At 38.3% G+C, this 18,403-nt stretch overlaps 1 protein-coding gene across 1 annotated transcript in view; it reads right to left on the reverse strand.

Moving 5' to 3' along the window:
• The window catches only part of GALNTL6 (polypeptide N-acetylgalactosaminyltransferase like 6), a 510,232-nt gene that overhangs the window by 50,836 nt on the left and 440,993 nt on the right, over positions 1-18,403 (reverse strand). The window contains exon 7 of the mRNA XM_086611935.1: positions 1,356-1,473. Coding sequence (XP_086468061.1) covers positions 1,356-1,473 — 118 coding nt within the window. The remainder of the gene's footprint in view (positions 1-1,355; positions 1,474-18,403) is intronic.

Below are 18,403 nucleotides of genomic sequence, written 5' to 3' on the forward strand. Positions count from 1 at the left end.
TGACAGCTACTAGTGACTACTTACTTTTGCCTCTGAAACAGCCTAAATGGACGGAATATAAATCAATATATTCTAAATAGACTGTCTAGCTATTGGGTTTCCCCTGTCTTCCTGTTTTATTTTGCTGTGGTATAAAAATGATAAAGAGAAACATGAGCATGGCACAGTTAATACAAACCATTTTGCTGTTCTTGATAACTCCTGTAAGGACAGCCTGGCCATCCAGTGTCAGGTCATGCTGTATGTTTTGTTCAACAGAACAGCTTCAGATCTATTTTTTTAATCACTGTTGAAACTCAGATGCAGCAAGATACATGATATTAGTCATGGCTGACACAGTAGATTTATTTACTGAGCTTTACACTGTCAGAGTTTGGAAGTAGGTTGGAAAGATCCTGAAGCTAAATGTGAATTCTAATTTCAGTTCCAAGCTTTATCCAAATATGCTTGACTCAATTCATCTATGTCATGAAATTCTATCAAGCCATTGAAAATCTTTGTATGTAGAGGCCATGAGGTAAAGTTCTTATGTCTTTGAGTATACTGGAACATAAACTTAATTTTCAAAATTAGACATGTTAGTCCTCATCAAACTAATGCAAATACCCATTTTACATGTAGAAAGAGCCATGTAACCGATTTGAATACACGTCAAAATAGAGGATAGGAGGATATACCATGGCTGGTTGTACATAACCTGAGCACTTGAAAGCTCCCCACATATTTTGTCAGTGCAATTATTCAAATGCAATTAAAAAATAATCTGATTGTGAAAATTTGGCCAGTAAATAACAGCTCATAGCAACTGAGCTGATGTAGTGATTCGCTGCTACTGGAAGAGGTTGTTCTTCCTATGTCTTTCTCTTTTCACTTCCACTCATTTCCCTGAGCTGGCTCCAGGGAAGCCTACCCTCAGAGATGATTAAACTTGTTTATCTGGACAGAAAATAATGCAATTTTTCTTTTTTTTTCTGGATTAGTTCTCTCTTGCTTATTGAGCTGAGCTCAACGTTTCAGCATGAAGCAAATGCAGTGTCTGAGAGAAAGCAGATGGAGAAGACTTGATTTCAGGTAGAACTTCATTCTTTGATGGTGATAAGCTACCAGACTTTGAGAAGGAACTGCACTCAGTGTGATTTTTGTACAGCTTCTGGACCATATGTTTATGGCATAGTTCTCTGTGAAATTAGCGGAAATTCCTAAAGAAAAAAAGTAGTATTGTACTAAACTAATTTTAGTTAAAAGAAAAAAGCCAGTATGAATGAAAGCATCATGAACACAAAGCATATGAGAAATGAAAATCCAGAGGTGTAAGACTGTAAGAAAGTATCGTAGTAGGTGACTTGATGACTTACCTTAAAGGAGATTTCATACTGCTCTCCTCCCCATATTTCTAATCCTGGATCATATCCTCCCAGCTCCCAAAACCATTTCCGGTTAACGGCAAATAGACCTCCAGCCATTACAGGAGACCTGAAGGATGAATAAAAGTGTGAAAGACAGGAACCATCATGCCATGCTTGAAAAACAGATTAGCAATGTATATGGACAAGCAATAATGAAGACGTTTGGACCATGTGTTCACGTATCTTTGTGTGTGTGAATGCAGCTGGTCTGGCTTCCACAACTGCGAAGTTACAGAAGGTGTAGACAAAGGGTACTGTAAACAATCAACATTTACCTTTATTCACCCCAAAATGGACTCTAGATGAGAAATAAGCAATGTGATAGACAGTAGATAGATATAGAGCGTGTAGACAGTCATTTTTTTAAAAAAAGAAGTCTGTTCGTTACTAAATAAACTCATGTAACAGTAAAAGAAGGAGACTTTGGAAACTTGCCAAAGTATTTAATGTAGTCCCAGTACTCCACGTGAAGTAATTCACATGTGAAAGTTAGCAAAACTTTTCAATTCATTTCAGTCTCACAGGTGCTGGCTAGCGCAAGGCAAAAAGGTGACAGCAGATGGCTACAGAGCAGCTGTTGGGAGTTAAACACCTGCTTTTCTACGGTAGCAATTAAAACTCCTAAAATTTGTCTACTAGTAGTAATTGAACTCATAGGCAAATAATTTGCTATGTTTCCTGTGTTTGCATTTATTCCATGAATAAATATGTGGAATTTACTTGAATTAACTCAGCCCTTTCCACAGATAATATAGAAAACAAATGGAATATTTAAAATTAGTGTTAGAGAACATTCACATAAAGTGCATTTTAAATTTACAAGGAATTTTTGTACTGGAAACTAAGAGGTTTTTTTTGTTGTTGTTGTTGTTGTTTTCCCCACTATCAAGAAGAACATGTTTCTAATGCAGAAAATACATTGACAGCTCTCAGGATTTTCATGTTTCTTGCTGATTCCTTGATGTTGTAGTGGAAGGGGGATAAAAGTGATCTACACTGAACAGCGAGGAAACAACAGGCTGAAGAAAGAAAGTCCAATTCAACTGTTCAGTTCAATTAATGGAAGTCAACACTCGCCTTATGAGTTTTAGAGCAAGAGGCTAGAAGGAACACATTCCTGTTGACGGCTGGTCAGCAAGAGAAGACACATAACTCTCCCTATGTAAGAGAGACCTGGATGGCTTCCAGGCAGTGCTTCCTTATCAGAGACTAGACATGAAGCTGAATCCTACACCGTGTGCTTTGTAACACTGCAGCTCCTGAAGGAAAACTATCCCATCTAGGGGCATTTTTATTCTGAATTACTGCTGGTGGTTTGTTTGGGACTATGGAAGCAGATGGCACCACCCTTGAAGGACTCACTGGCAAATAAAAACTTCACCCTTTGCCACTGATTCAGGATTTGGCAGTGAACTCGGGACTGGTAGGTGTCACAGGAATCTATGCGTAAGTTGGAGGTTTGTTAAAGAGGACATCAAGCTCATGGAACAACATTCTGCCATATTCTCTGCCTTAACACTTGTTATATTGCTGTCTTATGTTGCTCTAAGCCAGTAGAGGAGATAAAATAGCAAGCAGACAGCTGAGTGGCCTTTGCCACCACTGAGATGCCAGAGAATCCCCACACACATGAACCTTAGAAAATGATCCCCTCATCTGCATTCATGGTAATGAAAAACATTACGGATACTTTACCTTTCACTTCCATAAGATAGTTTTTTAAAAAAGAAATGTATATTTTAGATTATATTTTATATTAAATTACCCATGTTCACAACTAGGGAGCTCTGTTTTTAACAAACTAATTCTATTTTCCTTTGGAGATTGTATTTTAAAAGCACATAGAAGCTTTGTGAAACAAAGCTGCAATATTCTAATGGGCAAGGCCATGTACTGTAACATACACTGAATGCTAATACTTTTTTACTTTTATTGACATTTCATAGCTCAAATATTGACTGTTCCTTCCACATATGAATAAATTCAATGGAGATTTTATTAGAAACCTTCCCCTGGGGATTCTGACTACTACAATACATTTTCAATTCCTACTGAAGTAAATCTAATTACAATATGCCCTTTGTGACTTCAGGTTCTAAATAATCAAAACACAATGTCCTTTTACAAAGATGGACTTGTGTGGAGAATGCTTATAACTAAGCAGAAGAAATGAAGTCCCAGAAATCACTGGGGAAATGTAGGTTTTCTCTAATTCTTTTAGGTACAATAACTTTCCTGAGCATTTCTCTTGACACGCTGAATGGCCTATGAAAAAGACAATCCCTGTAAGTGAATCAGATGGAAGATGAAAAAAATCAGAGACTTCAAATTGGAAAATAATTGGCAGATATTTACAACAGACTTTGTAACTAATCTGTAGATTTTTCCAGCAGTAACACTGAGCAAAGAAACCCTTTGTTATTTAGATGCTAGTTCATGAAAGTTCAGAACATTTATTATAATTAGCAAAAACACCAAACAATGACTGGAACAGCAGCAAATTCATGTTTCTCACACTTAAAAAAAAAAGAAAAAGAAAAAAAGATATTTCATGTAGTGTTGCTCCACTCTTTTTTTATTCCCCAACATGTTCTGACATTTGTTGCTTTGCAGGAAGAGTGTTAGAGAGGACAAACAAGATGGCTTTTTAGTTTTCACTGGAGTGGGATGGGCAATAATCTGTGTGACCTGATCACTTGGCACAGGATATGTATTCCGCTCCGTGCCACAAGCAGCTGCTGCTGAACACCACAATATGAAGACAAGAGTTCAGTCCTACAATCACAACTGGTATGAAAAGTCCTTTTGTAGTCACTTGGATCACTCACACAGATAAGAACTGCCCTGAGCCCAAAGGAGAAGAATCAGTCTCTTGTTTAATGGCTTCTGTATAGAAATGTCAAGTACAAAGCTATGTTTGTAGAAGTAATTTTTCATTAAACATCTTACTCAGATGCTTAAACAATCAGACTTGAGCTACTGTGGCATAATATTATGTGAGTAATCACAGTGGGAAGCTGTAAAATACTTACAGTCAAAACCTTAAAAGGACAAAGACTCCCAAAACATCAGAAAAGCTGAAAAAGCTAAGGTTGCTAAACTTAAAAATAGGTACAAAAACTTTCCACATGAGAAGTACTGCACAGGCTCACTGACTGTACCTAGAAGAATAATATTGCAAGTAAAAGTCAACTGATCAAAAACTGAAGTCACAGATTCCTATGCTGAGATGGAAAAAAAGAAGTTTGATTTAGTGAGACTGCAAAAAAAAAAACACCACCCCAACACAAGCCAGTGAAGAATTTTGTAACTTCTCATAATTTACATGCAGAGGAAAAAAAGAACATCTATGAATTTTCAAGACAAGAGAAAGAACGAAATAGACTTAAAAGGAGTGTGAAGTTACTCACATTAGAAAGGAATGTGATATATTGCAAACAAATGAACTGCATAGCAGGGTTTGGAATCACTACATTGCAAGAGTGATACGTACAGCGGACCTAAAGGATTTGTGAAGATGCGGAAAGAGCTTTGACAGCATGCAGCAAGACACTTAGGAAAGCACCTGTGCTAGATGACGTGTGCAGTACATATGCTGATGGTGAGACTCGAAGATGCCCAATGACATGTCTATTTAGTGTCACACGTCATTAGGTGAATGTAGGTTTGTGTGGTCTATCATTCAACATAAAATACTACACTGTGCATTGTTCAATGTTGAATTGAGATGACGATTTACTGTGTTCAGTTCTGGGGCCTCAACACAAGAAGGACATGGAGTTGTTGGAGTGAATCCAGAGGAGGGCCAAAAAGACGATCCAAGGGCTGGAGAACCTCTCTTATGCAGACAGGCTGAGAGAGTTGGGGTTGTTCAGCCTGGAGAAGAGAAGGCTCTGGGGACACCTTTTAGCAGCCTTCCAGTGTCTAAAGGGGGCCTATAAGAAAGCAGGAGAAGGACTTTTTACAAGGGCATGTAGTAATAGGACAAGGGGCAATGGATTTAAACTGAAAGAGAGTAGATTTAGATTAGATATAAGGAAGAAATTCTTCCCTCTGAGGGTGATGAGGCACTGGAACAGGTTGCCCAGAGAAGTTGTGGCTGCCCCATCCCTGGCAGCATTCAAGGCCAGGTTGGATGAAGCTTTGAGCAACCTGATCTAGTGTCAGGTGTCCCGGCCCATGGCAGGGGGATTGAAACTAGATGATCTTCTTTGAGGTCCCTTCCAACCCAAACCATTCTATGATTCTGTGCTGCATACTGGGGCACTTTGGGAAGGGCTGATAGGGATCACCTGCCTGGAACAGCTGAAATTTGGTCATTATAATCGTATTCAGTGAATGGTATATTGCACTATGCATCTCTCTGTATAATCCAGACTGATTAAAGGCTCTGTGCTGAACTATTGAACAGAAACAGATGAATGCTGGAAAGATGTGTCCACTTCATGCAGGATATGTTAGACAAACCGACCTTCAGTGCCAAACCAACTGGCACACAGTACAAAAACTAGACTAAATGTCAGACTGCATCAGGAGTCAGCGCTTGGTCCTGCTGACCTTGTGGTGTCACCAATGTGACAGATGAGGAGGAAGGTGGCCATGTTACTGCTGGCACAGTGACAGTCTCAGAAATGACTGGTGACCTACTGAGTGCAGCTTTAAGCTGGGCTTGTGCACTTTTTATAGAGAATTTCAATGCCTTGTTAATCAAGGAGTGTGCCTCTGCATCCTAGTGATACCACAGGAAGACACCTCAGAAGAGTTAATATATTCAAATACCTTGTTTCAGTGGTTACTGCTCCTGGAGCTCTCTGCAGTGATTCCTGATACTGCACCAAAGCTTCTTAAAGCAAAAAGCAGAAACTGACCCTATTCGTAGATAATAAAATGTTCTAATTAAAAATTAAAATCTATGTGCAATGTTAGAAACAGACTTGGTCACTCACATGAAGTGAAGTGAATGTAGAAATCAAAGAAACTGAAATTAAGATGAGTTGATCAAATCACAATGAAGTGATATAGATTAATAAAATAAATGACAAAAATATGAACTTAAAGGTTGCTCCAGCTAAAGGTATATTGAGGGACAGACTCTATACTGTGCATAGAAAAAGATGTTAATGTAGCTGGAATGAATATGGATCAGACGTACTGAATTTTTCAAGAAGTAAAATAAAAAGTGGAATCTTTTATATACTTAACTCTTTAACCAAATATATTAAATATGTGTTTTTAAACATCCTGACCTTTTAACATTTAATATTTCTGTAAGGCACTGTTTTCTTTTCTCTTTTATCCATTCTAACAACATGAGTAATCTCCATTTTTATAAAATCATCAAAATTTAAAAACTAAAACCTGTATCTGTGACATTAGCCTATGGGATTTACTCTTTCTTTTTCTCCTCAAGAACAAGTGTCCAGTCTTCTGAACAACTTTTCCCCTTGATGAATTTATGCCTGACTGTACCAAAGGATCACACAGGTTTTGCAAACCACAGCATTCCTGATGTCCACATCGTTATCTCCTTAGAGTCTGGAAACAGTATCTTAAAATATATGGCAGATCAGCTAAGGAAAGGGTCTGTCTTAAAGTTGATTTGCTCCCCATAAAAACTGCCTCCACCCCAGCAGCTAATTCACTGTACATTCAAGGCTGTCACCAGCTACTGTAATTTGCCAGCTGATTTTTTTTCCTCTGTTAATGTACATAACTCTGAGGTTCTAATTATTTACGGTAAGATACAAAGCATACTGAAGCTACTCACACAAATTCTAATTTGTAGAGCTGTATCCCACTGTGCAGACTCCTTCTATATATCCAGTTGGTTTCACTAACCCGTATTATCTTATTAAACTGTTGTATAATTTTATTGCCACTCTCAAGCAGTTAGGATATTCTTATGTTAATTTGTCTTTGCTATATCTTCCTAAGGAGTTGTTTGCATATGTTGATAGATTTAATATAGATGCACACTGTCTCCACCTTACTTACAATAAATCAATAAATACCTGTGTATATGCATGCATCCTTCATACGTTTCTACTCACTGGCATCCAGTCAACTATTTTACAAGTGATAATTAAATTGTAAGATATCTGCCCTTTAAGAGGCATAGCACTAAAATTTCACCAATGTTTATTTCTGTGCTAAATGTTCTCCTGACTTTTTTCCTGAAACAATCTCTAAAACACTTACTCTAGAAGCGCACTCACTCATAGGCTAGCACAAAATTACTAATCTTGCAATGATAAATACCTCTCTTTTTAAGCAGTTCCATTCAAACTCTATTAACTGTTGACAACAAAATCATTCCCTTTTCTGGAGCAGAGTTGTGTTCAGATTTAGCAGAGTTCCATTACGTTTAACTTAAAGTAACACTTCTCCCGGACAACTCACACTTGTGAAATGCTAATGGGGCAGAAGAGTGGGTATGTACTCAACAGTACCCACTAGTGATAGTAGCTGCTTGTGACAGGTTGTGACAAAGTCACACAAGCTTTTCCTGACTCTCTGCTGCTTCCCAGTGTAGAAGGCACTATTATGCAGGATGGAGATTGGAGCTAATTTACTTTGATTTGTACTTTTGCAGTCTGCATCGCCACATGTCTCAACAGTCTCACTACTACAATTGCAATAGGGTCTCATTTCAATGTCAAATGTGGCAAATTTTTAATGAGTAGCACAGTTCAAAAAGTTTTGATAAAAATTTGCATTGTTATATAGTGACTGTTGTCAGAGATTATGACCAGTTAGTTTCATTACATGAAACCTGTGTAAGTAGCCTTATACACATCTCACTCACTTGAAGCTTAAAAGTATAAGTTTTGGCATTTAAGAAAATATTCTTACAAGTAGGAAAATGAAGGAAAAAACCATTAGGCTTAGTTTTTATGTAACCTATCAATTCAAATCATCATTGTGCTAAAACATGTAGCAGTCAAGTTGTATTACTTAAAATTAAGTCCCAAGTCTCTATATAATTATATTTCACTTTTAGATTTTTGTTTGGGAAATATTAAGATAAACCTCCATTCTTCCCGAATGGACAGCCAGAAAGTCAGCTGCAGAGAAACTGCTACAAAGAAAGATCTAAAAGCGCTTAAAGTTCAGTTTATAAAAATTTGCACTGTGATGTCATCACATGGCTTCTTTGCATATTTTGTATATTTTTCTTTGTACATTGCCAAACTTCATTGAAAAAATCATGTTGTATAGAAGTGTTGAGCTCTTATGTGGGTAATGGTGCTGAGGCCCATTTAGCCTTCCCTCCCATATTTAGAAAAATTAATGAAGCTGTAGAAGAGGTGAGTCAGTTGGGTAGAGATGGAAGACTCTGAAGAGAAGGCTTCCCCTTCTCATAATTACTTCTCATAATCCAAGGGAAATCTATGTGAATTATTTCTAAAGGAGATCTACAGCACTCAAACTAAGGAGGTGGGTCAGCAGAAATTATCATCTTGAAGCAAAAAGAAAATGAAAGCTTCTAGAAATGTCCTAGAGGCAAAGGTGTTCAGAGGATGAAACTGAGGAGCAAAAGAACAGCTAGAATATTATGCTGCAAGTTGTACTAAAGAGATAAGTCCAATACATAAGTAGTCTTACAAGACTGAAGCCTCAGTACTGTAAAAGCAAGAAAGGGGAGCTGTGAGCAGCACTTTGGCTGAACCACTTGCATGTCATGAGTAGGCATGGATCGTAGACATTCAGAGTTCAGCTGCAGCAAAAACCCCTTCAGCTTATTAGTAGGAAGTGAGTAAGAACCATTGGGAAAAAAAAATCTGACCTTGAAGCAAAATCAGACACAACTCTGTCTATTTATAGTATCTTTTCATATCGATGGGTATCATTTCTATTCAGGGTTGTGCCTTGAAAATACTATCTTTGAAAATTAAATGTGAAAATAAAGATCGATTGGAGGCAAAATATTACCACTGTCCCCAAAACGGGGGACAATACTTTAGCCCTCCTGGCTTTTGGTAAGCTTCAGTTTGAAGCATATCTAAAATGAAACACAAAAAAGACCTTTTCTTTTTTTTTAAAAAAAAGACATAGTCTTTCTCAACTTGTCTAGATTCTCAACGATACTAAATTCTGCATATGAAGATAACCCAAGGTCAGAATCCAAACAGATAAATAGATAAATAGTGTTTTGTACAGCCTAAGAATTGCAAAAGTGGAGGAAGTCACCCTGTTCCTGGTTCTTGTGAAAAACTAATTATTTTGGTTATGAAGGCACAATGAATGTCCTGTGATTACTTTTCCCTCTGGGTTATTATGAAACATGAGGCTGGAATTATAAGGCAATGTCAATACTCTAACCTGAGGGTACATCTTACTTTTAAACAGGAAAAATCTGTTAAGCCAACAAGGAAATCTGTGTCTATGGAAAGCAACACTTAGGTAAATTGACATCTCACTTGAGATTGAACTTCTATTTTCAAATAGGGAACAAGGCCAGAAGCATATCTTTAGATTATCCATCCTGGTTGCACAGTAACTCCATCACCACCTCCCAAGCATTAGGGAATAACAGCAGTTCATTAAATGCTATCACTACCTTCAAGGATGTTCTCTCAGAATATATGGGGGCAGTAGTTGAGCAGAATTACAATTATTACAATTACAATCCCATCTTCCCCTCTTTAGATGCAGAGGTATATAGCAGAGAACTATCCTCCTTTTCCAGTGTTTACTTTCGCTTTATTGATTTACTTAAGCCCAGTATAGCATCATAAGAAAAGTTTAAACTGAAGGAGAAAATTTTAAATGTCATTAAATATGATAAATAATTCCTCTTAAAACATAGCCACTGGCCCAAACATAGGTTCTTATTTCCAAAGTAGCCCTTTAATTCAGACCTTGTCCTCCCCAAGAGAGATTCCTAGACAAATAACCATAACAAATCCAACCGGTTAGCAGTCTGCTGTTAAAAGTTACAGGGAATTCTGATTAAGTGACTCTGATTATCGTAATTCTGTGACTCTGATTTCTATAACTATAAAACATTAGGTACCTATTCCAGACTAAAGTAGATTTAAAGGCACCACAGGCCAGAAGAATAGGTTTGCACATAACAGAGATCACAAACTGCTCCAGAAGCATAGTTACAATAACCTGCTCCTGATTTTTTAGCAAAATCTTTTAAAACACTGCTGTCTAGCACACCGATGGGATCGGCTTTTCTTCAGGGTCCCACAAACTACCCGTAGCGACTCTGATTCAAGCAGACAGAGCCCTCACACTTGGCTAAGTGGATGAGACACACAGTTAATGATATGGTCTGTGATCTGCCATGGAGCTGAGGATGTGGCTGCATATTATTTCTTTGATCAGCCCTTCAGTAGTACTGTCAGCAACGGCCCCCACTCCCCTCACATGCACACGCTGCTTCAAACTCAGGCAGGAAATGGGTACAAAAGGTAATGTTAATATTTCATTTATATCTGTCTTTGGGGGTTAATGCAGAAGCCTGAAATGATTACACACCGACAGGGAGGAAGACTGGAGCCTGTGTTGCCATGCCATTGCTACAAAAAGCAGGTCATCCGTTTGCCAGTGGTGAACAATTTCAAAAACATTATCATTAAGTTATGAGAAGGCAAAAAAAATAACGCCTGAAGAGTCAAATATGCAGCCAAAGGTATTGTGGGATCCTGGAAATGTGCTCCTAGATGCATCGTTGTTATTTATTAAAGCTCTATAATTTGCTATGTTACTCTATTATGGAGGGTAATGGGGAGGCAGGCACTTAACTACAATGAAATTAGATTTCTCCTTGTCTGCACCAGAGGCACAACAATATTTTCTTGCAAAAACTGTGAAACAGTGAAAGTAGTTTTTCAAAAGTGGAACTGGCAGAAAAACACTGGAAAGCACTTCACAATGAAGGATGAAGGAGCTGAAAACTGATGAGGTTAGGCACTTCATTGTCCCATGACAGCATCTGCTTTTAATTTGATGATGTTGTGAAGATGGGCAAGCAGGCCTGTAGAAAGCCAGGGAAATAAACCTTCCTGTTTTATATCATTGTAAATCACATTAAAAAAAATATATCTCCATTTGATAATAAAAATAAAATGAATGTCTGGTCTAGGGATAGCTCTCCACATTTGCATAAACTCATTCACTGTGTACTAAAAGTGCATGGAAATGTGCCTTAGCAATAATGAGCTAGAGAGAGAATATCTACATTGGGATCGACGGGAGATTAATATTTTTGAGGTTTTCAACAGCAAGGCTGTCAGGAATTGCAGAAGATAGCCAATAGCCAAAAGAGTTCTATCAAGTGTTTTGCTTTCAGAATTTGGATGTCAACTGGTTGTTTTCAAAAATAGATTATAGATGGTTTTCATTAACTGTTAGTAAAATGTTCTGATGGCAAGAGTTGCTGACTGCTGCTATGAATGCTCACTTCTGTTAGAAATTCTTTCAGCTATATGAAATGAATATTTTGATATGCAGCTGAGAAGAAAATGGTCTGAGTTGAGATATCACATTTTTCTAAATATAAGCGCATATTTACATAAGTATCACAGGTACACTTATTACACTATTTACTGACAAATGGTTACATCTAGAGGTGAAGCACTAGAAATTTGTATGGCTGAATACATGATTCTACTTCCAACCAATGTGTCTCGCAAACCTGCAGCTGGGTCTTTAGATGGTTTAAGCGTATGAAGAATACATCGCCAGTGAAATTACACTGTTGTACGTGAACTCTGGACCTGACCTTGAAGGCAAATAAGGATAATGAATTTGCCACAGAGTTCTGCTAATTTATACAGGCCATAGTGCAAACTATTCTGAGCAAAGCACATTGATCTTAGAGCTGGAAACAAGACTCCTTATGTTGCGTGACTGCTCCGACACAGAAGAGCACCTCCATCCACTGAGACGGCCAACCTCCCTGACCTTAGGAGTTGCACACGAAAATTTTCATGCAGCCGGAAGGTACAAGATATATTTCTGAGAACAGCAAGCCAAAGGGGACCTCTGGGAGTAGTTGAAAGGCAGGATAATGGCAGTTTCCCAGAGGTAATCCTGCCTCATGTGGGATAGGACTGGACTGGGCACACAGCTGGCTTCTGGGTGACTCGCTGATAGAGACTGCAGCTGCCTTGCAGGCTTTGTCCCTCCAGGATCCAGAGGCTCACACAGCCCAGCTCACCCTTGTGCCAGCATCATTCCACTGCCTGCCCCGTGACAGCACAAGGATCAGGAGGGGTCATCCTAACCTATACCTATCTATAATGAAAATACTGCAAGAAAAAATTGAGATCTGAAAACAATAACATACAAGCACTGCAGCTGCATTACCTCAAATCCCAAGACTCCTGTCTATACTCGCTTTCAGGAAAAAATATTCTTTCACATTTATGTGAAAGAATATATTATATTTATTTATACTGATAGTATACAGATAAAATAAATGAAATGGTTATTTTAAGAAACATCTGAACAGTTGGAGAAATTTGAGGCAGTTATCCTTGAATCATTTCCAAAAATGTGCTATCACTTCTGAATTATATTAGAAAGTAGACAAAAGGCGTATCAAATCCTGAACTGGCAGGAAGTTAAGCTGGACAGTAAGAAGGACTCTTGCAACCGACCTATAAAAGCTTTATTGTTAAGAGTTTACAAAAATAACCAAACCTAAACCCACCAAAACCTGAAAGAAAAAAACAGAACAGAAAAAGCAAATCCTTAATAACCAATAATCAGAATAACCTTTGTTAGAAACAGCAGCTATCAGCCCCAGCGAAACCGTAGTTTCATCTGATCTCCTCTATCACGGTCACATTCACCACCACGAACAAACGGGCTCTGTATTATCTAGATGGTTACTGACAGATAGTCTCGTTAAGTAGATGGTATTCATAAAAGGGAATTGGTAATACTGTTATTTTACAGACTACACAAAGAGCGCTCAGTGCTTCTCATCCAACAGGCTTCTTAGCTCCTCATGGAAATACTTCAAATGCAGATTCAAAGAGGATTTAAGGCCCTGAGTCCACACTTAGAGATGTTCCCACTTTTCCCAAGCTTCTTGTCCTCGAATGAGGAGGCTGTCCTTGGAAGCATAAATCGAATCAAGGTGCTGCTGTAAGCCACAGTCAGTGTCAGTGTACAGATGGGCTTCACACCTCAGATCAGCTGTTTTCCCCAAGGAGTCAAACTGCTCCCTCTGCCCAGAAAATTCTTACCATGGGACATGACCTTAGCCCTGCAGGTACTTACACCACCTCCGTTTGTACTGCTCAGTAACTTACCCTCAACCTTTGAGACTATTGTCTGTTATTTAGTGGCAATGGCCAGGGATGGCCAAGGTCCCCACAGATTATGCTAACTGAATAAAATCTGTGTGCTTCTAAATGGCAGAAGTCCCCTGATGAGAGGACTGCTTGTGTCTACACTGTCACCGTAACCTCCTTTCTTTTTGATCTCTCGATCAGAGTCCCCTGACTACCTGCTCTGACTCCCTCCTAGCTCATTCCCCAATGCCCCCAGGAAACTCTGCTAGTTCCCCTAAAAGCAGGGGTTCTCAAGCGACTCTTCTCTCTGCGGCTAGTGTATTCCAGGGAGCATGGATCTCACCAGCAGGTTTTACCCCCTCCGCTTAGGGCAGTCCTTCCTTTACTTTCATAAGTAAAAATATTCCCTGGCTACCAGCTAAACAGAAAAAGGAATTATGATGCTATAAACAGTAGGATAATAAATCTGAATACTTCGCTAACGAATACATTTTCAAACCACTCATCTCCAGCTAGCAGAAGAGAAGAGAGCCCATAGAAACTGCAGAGAAGAACAGTAATTAGGTCAGTCTGACATTTGTTGTCCTACGTTTGCAAAAATATTTTCCTGAAAACTTCAGTTATACAACAACACATAACCAAACTTAATACACACAGTAAATTGTTGGCTGTCATTATCAGTAGTAAGAGAGAAGAGTTATAGTTGCAAAGCAGCTGCTGTAGCATTCAGCCATATTCTGCTGGCAAGAAAATAAAACTAATGAAAGATTTAAAGGAAAGATGTTATGCGTGAGCCTTCTCAGACACGCAATTAAATACAAATTGCAAAACACAAATAAGTACATTGTAAAACAGAGAATTGCAGGTCAAAGATTGAAATTATTAGCATTGACAGAATCACTTTTATAGCTTTCCTTCTGAAGCTATACACAGGATGCTAGTCTTCTAAATGCTGTGCTTATAAATACAGATAACAGAACACTGTAAATATTTTCCCCTCATAACTATACTTTAAAAGCAGAACCATGCCTCCACTGTAATTACAGAAGATGCTATTCCATTAACAACTAATATTAGGAGCAAGGGGGAAAACAAACAAGCCAAAGGCAAAAAAAAACTGCTTCCGAGTATTGCTAAAATAACCCCATTCATAATTGAGTTTGCTGTTTAGTGATAAGGCTTAATCTCTCAACGGAGGCAGAAAAGCAATACAGTCACAACTAAGCTGTGTTTTGGGGTCAAGTGAAGTGGATTCCTGACAATATCTCTCAATCACTTGCAGATGCAACTACTCCTGGAGGCCAAAACCTGCTCTAGCTGAGAGATACAATTCCTTGACAAAGAGTAATAGCAAGAAAGAAAGACTGAGTACATTTTCTTAGAAGAAGAATGAGCTTCACAGAGGTCAGCGTTTTGTCTTTGTTGCTTCTCTTTCCAGAGCAGGGACAGCAGCTTCAAGCAAATCTGACACAGCATGCTCTGCGTTAGCGGTTTTCGTCCTTCATACATCAACCTGTCTGTACCAATACCCTTTAGATACCTTTCCATGAATCTGAGGGTGGTTCATACACCTGCATTTCCCAAGGAGAGAACTCAGTGTAGTCCAACACACCATGTAGAAAACAACCTTCCTCTCCCTGCGTCACAGGGGAGGAATTCACCCTGAGCCTTGATTTCACTTCCTGTGGGATTTATTAAATCAGAGAGTAGTGAAGCAAGAGATGCATCGTCTGCTTGGGGTTCAGTTTTTAAAGACGACTCCTGTAGGACACAGACTCTCATTGCCAACTGTACAGCTGCCATCTCAAGTAACGACTAAGAAGAATATTAAGAACAGTGAAAAAAGTCTTCCTATTTCTGCTTCTGTAACTTGAGGAACTCTGAAAGTACACAGTAGATGCCAGCAAAAGATCCATGTATGCATTCCTGCTAGTTCTTCAAGATCAACGTATTATTTGCCATGTGCTAATAATAAAGATGGGTGCCAGGCAAAACTCCAAATGAGTACTATCAGTCTCCACAAAATCCTATTGCCATGAGCAATGGTGTCCACATGATGAACACTAGTCAACCGAGCCAATATTCCTACAATACATCTTCCTATCTCTGTGGAATAATGAAGTTCACTCCACTGTCAAGATACATTCACAGCATGTGTGTGCGTATTTCATTACCAAGACAAAAGCCAACAGCCAAGTATTCAGCAAGAAATATGCATCATATTCTTGACAAATAGTGTAAGTAATAAAAACCTCCTGTTTCAGAGAAAGGAAAAGAGTAAAGAACATTTTTCTTCTTGCATGAAAGATTTTGAGTTTAGTTTTCCAGCTACAGAGTTCTATTGATGAAGCACAGCTAATTTGTACTCTAGGTGGAGATTAATATAAGATCTCTTAAATATATTTTCTAATAAGAATTCAGCATGCAATCTATTGCAGTAAGTAGCAAACCAGAAAAATAATCCATTTTCAGGAGGTGCATGGTTTGTCTGCTGATGTAAACAATCATTTGAAATATCAATTCTCGCAAAAAAGTGTTTGTTTAGAAACTGATACATGAGGAGGGCCTTCCTCAGCCACTAAACTATTCTAGCTGGACCTGTCTCCTATAGCCTCAGTGCAATTAGACATCCTGCATTCAAGCCAACCTAATTAGCTGCTGAAAACACCTTATTTTGAGAAGCATTATTTTTAATTTTAAGAATTCAAATAGTGACCTAGAATACCAAATAAAATATTTTCAGGGCTACTATGCACAAAGCTACATTAAAAAAATCCTTTGAAATATGATTTTGCATGCCCCTAATGTTAACTTTGAGTATATTGTTTGAATTTTTGTTTGAATTACTTTTCAGTACTGTAACTCTTAACTGTGAAATAAAACTTTTAAAGTTAAATGTTTCCTCATATTGTAAGACTCACAAACTGACTTTATCACAAAAGCTTTCACTGATGTTGCATTTCTCTCTAAGGAAACAAACACGTAAATGAGGTACTTCAGTGGATTAAGAATGCTCCTTTCTGCATCTCAGTTACTAAATTAAGCCCCTTGACGGAGCTGAAAAGTTCAAAAAATCACTAAGCACTGTTCTTGTCCATGGAAATGCAGTTTTCATAGCAAAAAAAATAGTTGTGCACAAGTAAACCACCACCACTGAAGTTTTATATAGCACTCCTTAAAACATTAAGGGCTGATGAACCAGATTGTCTACTCCTCGACCACCTCACACACTGCCTTTGCCTGGTGCAAACCTCAGTAAATAGAGGGGAGACAATGATACAACTTTTTGAAAAAATTGCCTCAGTCTCCATGGAGACAATTAATCACTATCCCCTTTTTAATGATCTTTTTCATATCTGAAAACAGATACTATGTCCTCCATCTCCGTCCTCCATGTTCTAGATTAAACAACTAAGTTCAACTGGAGTCTCCAGATTGCTACTGCATGGTCCCCAGGTATGGTGACCAAATCTGGACACGGTATACAGTTACCTGCAGTTTCTTATGATGTTAACATGTTGCACAATGAAAATCAGATTTTGCTGTTTATTTAATGTGTATCTCTCATCCTGTCCTGCCACAGTGCTGACTAACTAGCTATTTGCATTTATGCTTTAAACTTCTCCTTAGCTGGGGCACTCAATGCCTTTTGTTGCTGAATCTCAAGTTATTTTTTTTTAATTATTCTAATTTGCTAATTATTTCTTCAATTTGCCAGGACTAACTTGCATTTTGACCCCATCTTCCCAATGACTTGTAAGCCCCTGCCAATGCCAGCTTGCTTAGTTTTTAAAAATTTACAACCTATTTATTGTTGAGATAATTAATGAAGACATTGAACAGAACTAGGATGTGGGGTTCTGCAGAGACATTTACCTCAGGGACCTGCATGAGTATTTCAGACAATCTCACAGTTTAACATCAAACCATTCACAGCTACTACTTTGGCTGTAATTTCTTCTCAATCTGTTGCGTAGTCATCTGAGAAAAACTAAAGATGTATCCATACTATCAACTTTATGAGAAAGTAACACTGGGAACAACAAATGCCTTGGAAGCAAGATCCCTTTTACTGTCTCACTATTTTTCTAAGTAGACAAGTTCCTAATATTGCATAACACATCTAATGACTTGCTCCTACCAAAGGGAGAGAACTCAGTCCCTGCTCACTCTTCTAATCCTCCCTGCTGTAGCTTGCATATGTGTGGTGTCCTCCCCATGGAACAGCTTTGTCCTTCTCAAACTGCTAATTCACTCAAACTCCAGAAAACTAGTCATTTTTTCCTGGGTGTGATGTGTGGGTTTTGTTTTTTTTTTTTTTTTTTTCCATTTCAGTGAGCTTATGTGGCTCCTGGTGGTGGGTACTGTAAAGCACAAGAGGCAACACTAAGTCAGCAGTATGACAGACTGCCTGACAGCAGGAGCATCCTCTCCCCAACCTGGTGGCAAGGAGCTCAGCTGGTCGTGTACTCCTTGGGTCTTGTGGCAACATATCCTCTATTAAAGAAGGAAATTAAAGTTCTATGACAGGGTCAGTTCCTGAGAAGCCTGTATTAATAATTTTATTATATTTTAGATAACTGCAAGTGGATTACTTGTTTTTTTTTTCTAATTTTTGATCCATGCTCAAAGAGAGACTTATTATTTCTTTCTGATTAGATGGTTTATAATAGCCTCCAAACACAGATTAAATATTCTATTATATCTACCATTATCCTTTTCTTTCTCCCTCTTCCCCCA

Source organism: Tauraco erythrolophus, chromosome 5, assembly GCF_009769465.1.
Source record: "Tauraco erythrolophus isolate bTauEry1 chromosome 5, bTauEry1.pri, whole genome shotgun sequence".
In the NCBI taxonomy this organism is placed as follows: Eukaryota; Metazoa; Chordata; class Aves; order Musophagiformes; family Musophagidae; genus Tauraco; species Tauraco erythrolophus.